The sequence below is a fragment of the Myotis yumanensis genome, unplaced genomic scaffold, assembly GCF_028538775.1.
Source record: "Myotis yumanensis isolate MYYU_CA2020_CCGP unplaced genomic scaffold, mMyoYum1.0.hap1 SCAF_13, whole genome shotgun sequence".
NCBI classification, from domain to species: Eukaryota; Metazoa; Chordata; class Mammalia; order Chiroptera; family Vespertilionidae; genus Myotis; species Myotis yumanensis.
The window spans coordinates 8,745,097-8,758,099 of NW_027223764.1; the positions used below are offsets into that span (position 1 = coordinate 8,745,097).

Below are 13,003 nucleotides of genomic sequence, written 5' to 3' on the forward strand. Positions count from 1 at the left end.
ATAAAATGAACTGTTGTAATTTTTTGGAAGGAGAGATCCTATTTCACTAGAAAGAAAAATTTAAGAAGTTATATTATTTGCTGACAAGTCCTATAAGCTATCTTAAAGGAAAAAAGTTAGCAAATGACAGGAAGTATTTTGAGGTTTCACCAATTTAAAAAAATTTTGAAAAACTATTAGAACACAAGATATGGATTTAATCAGATGGATAAATATGTAATAAGAATACACATGAGACAGAGGGTAACATCGGCAAGATGGCAGGATAAGAAGTCCAGGCCCTCATCCGCAAAAAAAACACCCACTGAGCAATGATATGTGGGCCAAAATACCTTTGCAAGAGGACCAAAATCCAGTTAAGAAGTTGCAGTAACAAAGATGATACAAACCAAGAATTGCCACATTATAATGGGTAAGAGGAGCAATTTCACTTTACCCACATAAGTTCCTCCCCCAGGCCAGCACAGCTCACCCTCAGAGCCATCACCTCAGCCTATAAATTCCCCATCAGGGGAAAAAAGAGAATGCACCATACATCAACATCCTTGGCCTTTCATGACACAACCCAAAGGGCCTATTTCTGTCTCCCTTCACCCAGAGCTTTGAGAGAACAAGCACAGTGTGGGTGGCTTAGTGCAGCCGACATTACTCAGTAAGACTGGGAGAAGGTACACAACCCTGAGACTTCTCCCCAAGAGGGAGGGAGAGGAAGGGAGCATGCATCCATCATCCTAGATTTCCTGTGGACTGCCCAAAGGGGAAAGGGTGTGCAGCTCATAATGGCCAATGGGGCTCTGTGAGACTGAGAGAAGGCACATGACCCAGAAACTTCTCCCTGAGGAAGAAGGGAGGGGAATGCAATATGCCACCAACATCCTGGCCATTCAGGGCACAACCATTGGGAAAGGGGGGGAGTAGTTTACCGAGGTCAGCATGGCTCTGCAAGACTAAGGGAAGGGTCACAACCCTGAGATTTCCCTCATCAGTAAGTTGGTTAAAGAAGCTACATCCCATTACGCTAAGTGAGATAAGTCAGACAGAGTAAGACAAATACTGTATGATCTTAATTTATATGTGAAATCTTAAAAAAGCCACAATCCTATATAATAAAAGCCTAATATGCTAAGTGTCCAGTCGACCGGTCGGCTGTTCAACCAATCAAAGCGTAATATGCTAATGATATGATAAGGCCACTCAACCACTCACTATGACATGCACTGACCACCAGGGGGCAGAGAGTTGACTGGTCAACCAGTCACTATGACGTGCACTGACCACCAGGGGCAGATGCTCCGACTGGTAGGTTAGCTTGCTGCTGGGGTCCAGCCGATCGGGACTGAGTGAGAAGGGCCAGACATGCCAGGAGCCCTCCCGTGGTCTCTCCCTGGTTGGCCAACCTTCCATGTCCCTCCCCAGCCCCAATCGTGCACAGGTGGGGTCCCTCGGCCTGGACTGCGCCCTTTCTCAATCCGGGACCCCTCAGGGGATGTCGGAGAGCCACTTTCAGCCCGATCCAGCAGGCCAGGCCGAGGGACCCCACTGGTGCATGAATTCGTGCACCGGGACTCTAGTCAAAAATAAAAGAGAGAGTAGAATGGTGGTTTCCAGGTGCTATGAGGTGGGGGAACTGGAGGGATGTTTAAGGGTATAAACTTCCAACCAGTAGACAAATAAATCCTAGAGATCTAATGCACAGCACAGTGATCATAGACAACAATATTGTATTATAAACTCCCAAACTGCTGAGAGGCTAGCTCTTAATTATCCCCACCATAAAGAAGAAATGATAATTACGTGACACCATAGAGGTGTTAGCTATATGCAAAGGTCATAATCAAACTGCAGTATATAAATGTATCAAATCAACATGTTGTCCAATTTAAGCTTACACAATGTAATATTTCAATGAAAATGATTAAGAATAAAACCAGCCAGCATTCCTATGTCTCAGATAACCCGGTAGATTTAGAAAAAAGAGACATTGAAAATCTACTACTATTTAAGTGTATAAAATTAAAAAATATATATTTGATATAGCATATTTTGAATATAAAGGTTATATTTTCAAATAAGATTACTCCCAGTTTGAGAGCAAATTATAAACACAAACACTACCGTAAGCCCCCCAAAATTATAGTATAATTTAAATTGTAGAACTCTTTGCAATATCTGAAATATCTACCTCACAAGTTCTCTAAATCACAAGGAAACCTAAGTTTTTGTTTTTATTTTTTTTGTTAATCCCCACCTGAGGATATTTTTCCATTGCTTTTTAGGGAGAGTGGAAGAGAAAGGTAAAGACAGAGAGAAACATCCATGTGAGAGAAACACATGGATTGGTTGCATCCTGCATGAGCCCCGATCAGGGCCCGGGTCTGGGAGGAGCCTGCAACCAGGGTATGTGCCCTTGACTGGAATCAAACCCAAGACCCATTGGTCTGCAGGTCGATGCTCTATCCACTGAGCCAAACCAGCGAGAGCCTAAGTTTCATTAAAAGAAAAATTTAATAGGATTAATCTTTCTAAAAAAAAACCCCAAAGTGTGATTATTCTAAGCAGTAAAGCTGCAATCAACAAAGACAAAAATCTTGTATCCCTTGCTATAAACATGATTGTTTTATAAAAGCTAAGTTGTCTTCTCACCTGTTCTGGGTTTGCTATGAAGTTGATGGCAGTGTGGTGGCGGTCGTCCTCCTGCAATAAGCTGAAGGTAAACTGATAGTCGATCAGAAGACTGTCTGTGGGGAAAAGAATACAATCCTGATGTGGAATTTTAAAAAGTGCTCGATAAACAAGGTGAAAGCATATTACACATCAGTACTGAAAATGACTATCATTAATTGTTAGTGGCCCATGTAAGATTAGCAAATTCTAAATCATTGTCATTAAGCAACAAAAAGCAAACTATAGATATGGAAGAAATCCTAATTCCTTAAAAATCCAATTTATTATTTCTGTTGTCATCATAAAAATTCTCCAAAACTGTAGGCATTTTAAAAACTACATAAAAGTAAGAATATTAAAAACATTTTGGTGCATGTTATTCCAGTTAAAATTTTGTAAATATAATGATAGACAAACATTTTGTTATCTTACTTTAATAAAAATCAAAATTCCTTGAAAACATGAATTTTAATAGCTAACTAAAAGTACATCACAGGCTGTAATGAGTTTACTTATTCTTTTATTATTGTGGTAATTTTAGCAATTGTAAAATGACTCTGTGGTAGACATTATTCTACAGAAATGGCTCTCGTTAGCAACTGATAAAAAAGAATACAGGGGTACACAATTTTAATTTTGTCCCTGGCTAATGCTGAAACCAAAGTCAATAGTAGAATGTTATATATCATGTGTAGCTTCACATGTTACGCAAGGGTTAAGAATTACTCATAGTGTAACTCCGAACTCTGTAAAAAGATATTTCAAATTATTTTAAATAGAGATGACTTCTATTTTTGGATCTGTACCTTTCATGTTGTGCCCAATTAAAATAAAATGTAGAGGTAAAGTCAAGGGCCAGTGTTGTTCTAGGCACTGGAGATACAATAATAAAAGACAAAAATTTCTGTCCTAGTGCAACTTATATTCTATTGGATGGACATCAAAAAGTAATTAAATAACTTAAGTATGTAACAGATAATGATAAATGTTTTAGATGATAACAAATCAGTGAAAAGGACAGAAATAGTTGTCAGGGTGGAAGTATGCTTGCAATTTGGAGAAGGAACATTTGAAAATCAAAGATCGTAAGAGAATAAACCGAGGAGTTTAGTAGAGAAACTGTAACCCAGGCAGAGGAAACAAGTACGGAAACCTCAAAGAAAGATCAAGCCTTAACTAGGGTTCTTTTTAAGAGGCTGCGGCAAGAGTATAGGCAAGAGGTGACGGAGGCGAGGATGATAGCAGCGGAGGTCATGAGAAGAGGTCAGACACAAGGAATGCATTTGGAAGGTACAACAAACAGGATTAGCTGAATAAATAAATGGATGGAGCATTTGAAAGATAAAGTTGTTTGTTTGTTTTTTACCCAAGACCAAGCATAACATCAGCATTTGCTGAGATGGGTAAGGAACCTGGGTTTTCTCTGTTGGGAATTGGGGAATAAATAGGAGCATAGTTTTTAGTTATTGAAAATGCAAGTGACATGTTGAATAGAGTTCAAGAGCATGTTTACTGGATAACAAGTTGGAGATTATCAGCATTTTGGATGGGATTTAAGGCTCTGGAGCTGAGGAATCACCAGGTACAGAGAACAGGGATGAGTCCTGAGACATCCACTGCGAACTAATCAAACCCTCAGAAGGAGCCCACGGAGGAGACTGAGAGGGCAAACTATAAGACAGGAAGAACGCCAGTGTTTAGTGGCATGGGGGCAAGCAAATATAATGCTGCAAATAGAGAGTAGTGATCAGCAGTCAACTGCCGTTGACAGGGGCTCAGAAGTAGGGCTGCAATACTGGAGAGAGATATCTACTCAGAATGAAGGAAAAACACCACTAAGAAACACTAAACACTTTGAAACTAATTACAAGACTAGGTCTGCATAATTATCTTTAAGGTGTTCTAGCTTGAAAGTGAACATTAACAAGTCAGGAGTAGCTGCCCGTCAGAAGGTCAGGTCTGGGTGACTTGGGACACCTGCGCATCCCTGGGCAAAGCTGCAGTGCCCAGGCCTCTGGACACTCCTCTGCCTTTTGGGGCAATGCCCCTCGGGCACAAGTACGTCCCACCAAATTCTCGGTGAGGCTTCATACTTGATTTCTCTATTCCTATTTGGGGAAGTTGGAAGGACAAGAAGAGCACAATGTTTATTATGTACGGTAATGAGCAATCCTAATGTCAGTGGGGCTAAAACAAAATAAGCCTGGCCAAGAACAAAATCAGTAGGAGTATTACTCATTTCAAGTGACTAATAAGAATACCATTCGGTGAATGTGAATTATTAATTGAGGAAAGTTCAGGCTTCTACACAAAATGCCTCCTTTTAAAGCTGCTTGGAAATAAAGTCTTCCAGAAGCCAACTGCGCAATTTTTCACTTAAACAGGAGATGATCTATTTCTCCCCTCAATTGAAATATCCTGCTCATATATTTTTAAGGGTATTACAAATGAATAATTAATTACCTGGCACTTAAAACATGTACCATATTGCTTGCATTTACTCTGTACTTCTGAGCTAAATAGGGTACAGAACATAAAACATTAAAATTTAAAATATGTCAAGTTTATACAAATAAACATTTTGAAAATAAGTGTTTGTACTGCTTTAATGAGCCACTTTATTATTATGGTTTAAAAAGGAAATTTGAGTATAAATCAACTCAAATAATTTGTTGTATTATCGATAAACACAGAGAAATGAAGTACTAGCAGAAGAAGTAAGTGTGATCAAGAGAGGTGAGAATCTTGTTTTTAAATTGGAAGAAATAGCATGTTTTTATACTGATTAACATAAATAAGAATTGAGGCCCTGACTGGGAAGCTGAGCTGGTTAAGAGTGTCATCCCGTGCACTGAAAAAAAATATCTCATTTATCAAAAATAGAAAAATAAAATCCAATAAATAATGGGCTTATAAATAATGTATTTTAGTTCAAGACATAAAAATTAAGTAAATCAATAATAATGAAAGGGTGTAAGGGACATAAATGGATATTTTGTTTTTATACAAATATGAACTAGGGTAAGATACTATGAGTAACAGAGGTGATCTCTGTATATAAAGTAGTAATTAAACTCCTTACTCTTAAAAAGGAAGTGTATCATCATCACAAAATTGCATCCTAAACTCTAATAGAAGAAACTTTAAAAACAACAACACAGTATTCTTTCAAAGGGTGAAATAAGCCAAAATATGTTTGATTACTTGGAAATGTACTAAAGCACAATTATTAGGAGTTGGAAATGACATGTAGTTAAAGAATCAGTGCATTAGTGCCACAGAGTATATGACTGCAGAAAGTCACTTTCTGTACTTGATTCTTATCATTGAAAACATATCATCTATATAACATTTCATAGTCCAGTCTTTCACTTTGTGTTTAAGGTTTTCTTGGTTACAATTAATATTATAGTTAAGAGGGAGGTGGAGGGAGGTGAAGAAGGGTACAGGGGGGGATAAATGGTGATGGATGGAGACCTGACTTGGGGTGAACACACAGAACAGTGTACAGATGATGTGTTGCAGAACTGTGCACCTGAAACCTGTATAATTTTAACCAGTGTCACCCCAATAAATTAAATAAAAAGGAAATTAGTAAAAGATCTGCCTTCCCACCTACTGAAGTTCCCAGATTCAGGTTTCACATAGTGCTCAGGGGTCAACTAAGCAAAAGCTGGGTGTTTAAATACAGTGGTAATGAAAACAGAAAAAAGCATTTAAGGATAAAAGAAGCTACATTACTTTCAGACCACTACTCTCTATATTTGCTGAATAAACTGCATAATTCAATGTTTACAAGGGTCAATTTAATTAGATATTATTGCTAGAAACCTTTTTTTCCCATGTGAGACATGACAAATTTCTAATACATTGAGTTTTTTATTTTAAACTGACATTTAAAAACTACTAAGGCTGTCTACAGGACACAACTGCTGGCGCATTACTGTCAATTAAGTTAACACCATATTGTATTCAATTGCTCTATGTTATAGGGTAGACCTGCATTTTAAATTTCACTCTGATCTTTTAGATCAGGAAAGTTTTCATTAACACCATTACAAGAACTACTGACCTTTTCTTTTTCTTCAACACCATTTTTTTTTCCAAATGTCATTAAGCTCTAAAGGTCTCCTAAGAAATGACAAGACTGCCATCTAGCGCTTTATGACTATTCCTTTAACATTTTAAAAAGAACAGTGAGAATCTAGACCAAATGTAGGCAAAACAGCAATAATTTTCTTAAATTACTAGAGATAAAACTTAAAACTGATGAACTAGAAATCACAATCAGTGGAAAGAATAATCCCAAAATTTCATGCTGTAACGTGGCAATAAATAAATAAGGTGAACAACAAAAAAACTATTTCCACCAGAAATTTTGGTGGAATTTAGCTAATCTTGGAGGTTCACTTAGTAATATTTTTAACTATTCCTGGTTTTAAAAAAGATAGCAACCTTCTCATTCATTTTCAAAAACTAACACCATAGTAATAATACAATTTGAAGAGAGAAAAACTAAAAAATTACAGTTAACATCATTTCATTAGAAAAAATAATGTAAAAAGATAGTTTACATTAATTTATACTGAAAATAATCCTAAGTTAAATATAAACAAATAATATTTACTGGTATTTCAAATAATATGCCAGGACTATGTTTGCTTTACCCCAGAATGAAAAGATGTTTAACATTAGAAAATCCATTAATGCAACTTCACATTTAACAAGGTACCTGGCCACTGTGGCTCAGTTGGTTGGAGCACCATCCCATATACCAATCGATTCCCGGCACATACCTAGGCTGCAGGTTCAATCCCTGGTCAGGCATGAATGGGAAGGCAACCAATCAATGTTCTTTCTCACATCGATGTTTCTCTCTCTCTCTCTCTCTCTCTCTCTCTCTCTCTCTTCCACTCTCTCTAAAATCAAAAAGCATATCCTCAGGTGAAGATTAAAAATAAACAAGTAAATACTGAAGCACACTAATATAAATAAGAGTTTTCTTAACTAGATACAGAGAATATTCCATAAATTATATCAAAGTCTCTACTTGATCACAATATCTACTACCATCATTTTGACTCACTACTGAAATGGAGATCCCAACCATTCCAATAAAAAAATTAAAAAATTGACAAGGGAGGGAAAAAAACTGTCCTTATTTGCATGCAATATAATTAACGACATTTAAAAATCAAACAAATTGATAAAATTAGAATATCAGATCAATGTACTAAAATTTTATTTTCATGTCAAGTATTAATAGAAAATGTAATTTTAAAAAATACTGCTTAAAAATAACGAAGTATTATAAAATTACTATTTTGCACTAATCTAACAAAACATGTGAAGCATCGACACGAAATAGAGCTCAAAATTATTAGTCATACAAGAAATGCAAATTAAAACTGCAAGATACTACTATATATACTCTAGAATTGCTATAATCAGAAAGACAATATGAAGTGTTGGTGGGGATGTAGAAAGCCTGAAACATTTATAAACTGCATATGAAAATGCAAAATGGTAGAGCCTTTTGGTGAAATCATTTGGCAGTTCTTAAAAAGTTAAACATCAGCTTATCATATAATCAGGAAATTCCACTCCTAAGAATCCACTCAAGGAAAATGAAAATATATGTCTACACAAAGACCGTCTAAATGTTTATATTACCATTTTTCATAACAGCCCAAGCCTGGCACTAATCCCAATGTTCTATATCTGGTGATTAACAAATTGAAAACAGTGGTATACCTAGTTGTACCATTTGCTATATTAACCAAATAAAATAGAAACACCTTATAATCATCTTAATTGATGTAGAAAAACCACATGAAATAAACAAACACCAATTCTTGATAAAAATGCTCAGCAAAGCAAAAATAGAAGGGAATGTTCTCAACCTGATAAAGGTATCTAGGAAACACATCATAGTTAATGATGAAAGACCGAAGGCTTTCTCTCTAAGATCAGGAATAAGACAAGAATATTTACAGGCTCACCACATCTTTTCACAGGTTACCACAGTAGTAGCCAATGCAAAAAGGCAAGAAAGAAAAAACAAGTATACAGAAAGGAAAGAAAGAATTCAAATTCCATTATTTGCAGAATACATGATTGTCTATGTATCAAATATGACAGAATCTACAAAAGTGATACCAGGATTAATAAATGAGTTTAGCAAAGCTGAAAGATACATAATCAACACTGAAATCAATTGGTGAATATACCAGACACAATCAGGACTGAAACATCCAAAAAATATTTACAACAGCATCAAAAATATATTTTAGTATAAATATGACAAAAATTTTAAAAAATCTGCACAGTGAAGTATTACTGAGAATACAATTTAAAATAAGGGGGAAAAGAGATATACTATGTTCATAGATCAGAAGGCTCACTATAGTTAAGATTATCAATTCTCTCCAAACAGATCTATACACTAAACACAATCCTAATCCAAATCTTAGAATGCATTTTTGTGAAAAATGACAAGCAGATTCTTAAGTTCATATGTAAACATAAAGGAAATGGATCAACCAACATAAATATAAAAATAAAGTACAAAATTGGTGAATAGATATTACATGATTTCAAGACTTATTGTAAAGCTAGAGTAATACAGGCATACAATAGAACAGAATATAAAGTACATAAATAGTCTTAAACACATATATTGACAACTAACTTTTTTTTTCAATGTCTCCCCATTCACAATACAGACCAGGCAAAGAGCCTGAGCTGAGGTGTATATGGGGTAAGTTTACTCTGCCTCCTATTTCTGTACAGTCAGTGTAAGAATACAGCCTGTGGTAAGCACCAGGAGGCCGACAACTAACTTTTAACAAAGGTGCAAAAGCAAGTCACTGGCTAAAATACAGTGCATAAATGAATTGCACTAGAGCTTTTTTTTTTTTTTTTTTTTTTTGCGCTAGAGAATTTGATGTCCGTACTGGGGGGAAATTTTGATTCATTACTTCAAATATACACAAATACTAACTCAAATTGGAGTATATACTTAAATGGAAAACCTAAAATATAAAATTTTTACAAGAAAATGGTAGGGACAACCCCGGTGAGGTTGAAACGGCCCCCGTGAGGTAGGGACGACCCCAGTCAGGTCGAAACGGCCCCGGTGTGGTAGGGACGACCCCGGTGAGGTTGAAACAGCCCCCGTGAGGTAGGGACGACCCCAGTCAGGTCGAAACGGCCCCGGCGTGGTAGGGACAACCCCGGTCAGGTTGAAACGGCCCCCGTGAGGTAGGGACGACCCCGGTGAGGTTGAAACAGCCCCCGCGAGGTAGGGACGACCCCAGTCAGGTCGAAACGGCCCCGGCGTGGTAGGGACAACCCCGGTCAGGTTGAAACGGCCCCCGTGAGGTAGGGACGACCCCAGTCAGGTCGAAACGGCCCCGGCGTGGTAGGGACAACCCGGGTCAGGTTGAAACGGCCCCCGTGAGGTAGGGACGACCCCGGTGAGGTTGAAACAGCCCCCGTGAGGTAGGGACGACCCCAGTCAGGTCGAAACGGCTCCGGCGTGGTAGGGACAACCCCGGTCAGGTTGAAACGGCCCCCGTGAGGTAGGGAAGACCCCGGTGAGGTCGAAACGGCCCCGGCGTGGTAGGGACAACCCGGGTCAGGTTGAAACGGCCCCCGTGAGGTAGGGACGACCCCAGTCAGGTCGAAACGGCCCCGGCGTGGTAGGGACAACCCGGGTCAGGTTGAAACGGCCCCCGTGAGGTAGGGACGACCCCGGTGAGGTTGAAACAGCCCCCGTGAGGTAGGGACGACCCCAGTCAGGTCGAAACGGCTCCGGCGTGGTAGGGACAACCCCGGTCAGGTTGAAACGGCCCCCGTGAGGTAGGGAAGACCCCGGTGAGGTCGAAACGGCCCCGGCGTGGTAGGGACAACCCGGGTCAGGTTGAAACGGCCCCCGTGAGGTAGGGACGACCCCAGTCAGGTCGAAACGGCCCCGGCGTGGTAGGGACAACCCCGGTCAGGTTGAAACGGCCCCCGTGAGGTAGGGACGACCCCAGTCAGGTCGAAACGGCCCCGGTGTGGTAGGGACAACCCCGGTCAGGTTGAAACAGCCCCGGTGTGGTAGAGACAACCCCAGTCAGGTTGAAACGGCCCTGGTGTGGTAGGGACGACCCCGGTGAGGTTGAAACGGCCCCCGTGAGGTAGGGACGACCCCGGTGAGGTTGAAATGGCCCTGGTGAGGCTCAGACGGCCCTGGTGAGGTTGAGACTACTCCAGTGAGGTTGGGACAAATAAAGGGGACCAGTATGGACTGATGAACAGGTGTAGATACAGAAGCAGAGCAACATTGAACAGAATGTTAAACTACAATGCGGAGCCTGGGGAGGGTTGGGGGGGGGGGGGATTAAGAGACCAACTGAAGGACTTATATGCATGCATATAAGATTAACCAATGGACACAAGACACGGGGCGGGGGGGGGCGGGGGGTAGGGGCCGGGGGAATGTCATGGGGGGGAAAAAGGAGACATATGTAATACTCTTTGTAATACTTTAAGAAATAAAAATTATAAAAAAAAAAAAAAAAAAAAAAATTTTTACAAGAAAATATAGGGGAAAATCTTTATGACTTTAGGTTATGCTAAGATTTCTCAAAAAAACAAACTGAAAAACAGAACATCTAAATTAAAAAGTGTCATTCATAAAAACACTCTTAGTAGAGTGAAAAGCAAGCCTCAAACCAAGGAAATATTTGCAAATCATATACCAGACAAAGAACTTGCATCTATAATATATAAAGTACCTTGAAAACTCAATAAAAGAAAACAGACAATCCAATTTTTAAAAGTGGGAAATGCACTTAAACACACTTAACCAAATAAAATATACACATGGCAAAAAAATCACATGAAAAAAATGCTTACATCATTAGTCATCAGGGAAATGCAAATCATGTGAGAATTAGATACCTTTTAGGATACCTAAAATGAAAAACACTAACCATTCGAAGTATCAAAATATTTGGAAGAAGTAAAATTCATATACTACTGGTGGAAATGTAAAATGGTATAACCATTTGGGAAATAGTTTGGATGTTTCTTAAAAAATGAAATACAAATCCACCATATGTTCATGACCCAATGGAAGTGTCTTTCAATACAAAATCAGTACAGTTTTTAATAATGACCAAAATTTTCCCTTCTAACAATCTATCAAAATTGCAGTTATTCAAAATTTGATCACAATGAAAAGATTAAGTTAAAATCCAGCTGAGTTTGCTCAAGATCTGTATTTTGTCCCATGTCCAGAATAAGATCTACTGCTATCTTACTCTTCAGAGTGGAAAAAAAATGCACCAAATAAAATTAAGAAAATAAAGCGAAAAGACTGCTTTTCTTTGCAATATATATGTTTTAACAAATTTGAGGAAAACAAAAATGGTAACCTAATACTGACAACATGAATTTTGTTATCTGAAAAATCACCTGAAACTAGTAATACAAACCAATTCATTAAAAATGAAAAAATACAAATACTCACAATAGCATGTTCCTCTAAGTGGATTACCAACATAGCGGTTTTCAGAGTCACATCTGTAGGAATAAAAAACTCATTGACTATTAAACACCAAAATTCAAAAGCCTCCTGTATTTTAAACAAAAAAAAGTAATTAAACTCTACATTAAAACATCTTCGAAAACTATAGAATTAATTGAAGTTTTCAAATCACATCTTCAAAAAATAGTGAATGTAAAAAGCCTCTACATGAGTATGAATGAGAGAAGAAATAAATGGAGAAAACAAGTAAATACATGAGAGGAATAAAGAGGATGCTGTAAGGCAGATGGGATAAGTATTATGAGTTTGGGGATATGTAGTCTTCATTAATCATATGAGGAGGAATTGAAAGTCTAGATAAAGATATAGGGACATTTTAGGTAGAGGCAGAAAATTGTAGTAATTTATAAATCACATCATTTTCTTACTTCTGGTACTCTCTAAAATTGCAAAACAGAGATAGAGCTTCATTTTGCATAATGCTATTTCCTGGAACACCCTCCAAAATAAATTATTATAAAATGTATACAACGGGGTTATTGAATAAAGTGAGTTAATATTTAATTACATGTAAAAGTTTAATAGATGAGAAAGACCTTCTGAAAATGCCTTCACTTTTAGTAGAGCTAATTAGAATAGAGAAATACTTTTTAATACATACATACAAAAACAAAGAGTTGATAATAATAATCTAAATAATCAGTTTACACGCTGAATGTATTTTTCAGCCAAGCTATTTTTTGTAGCTCTACAAAAAAATAAAATAAGTTGAAAAGTAAACCTATTTCTACACTAACTACA

At 37.8% G+C, this 13,003-nt stretch overlaps 1 protein-coding gene and 1 non-coding gene across 3 annotated transcripts in view; both read right to left on the reverse strand.

Moving 5' to 3' along the window:
• The window catches only part of ATRNL1 (attractin like 1), a 454,480-nt gene that overhangs the window by 306,442 nt on the left and 135,035 nt on the right, over nt 1-13,003 (reverse strand). For both annotated transcript variants that reach the window (XM_070432204.1, XM_070432203.1), the window contains exons 21-22: nt 12,185-12,237; nt 2,644-2,738 (exon numbers count right to left, since the gene is read on the reverse strand). In XM_070432204.1, the coding sequence (XP_070288305.1) occupies nt 2,644-2,738; nt 12,185-12,237 (148 nt within the window). The remainder of the gene's footprint in view (nt 1-2,643; nt 2,739-12,184; nt 12,238-13,003) is intronic.
• Nucleotides 9,365-9,496, reverse strand: LOC139022225 (small nucleolar RNA SNORA51). Its single transcript, XR_011473614.1, has one exon. It is a non-coding gene; the product is annotated as a small nucleolar RNA SNORA51 (small nucleolar RNA).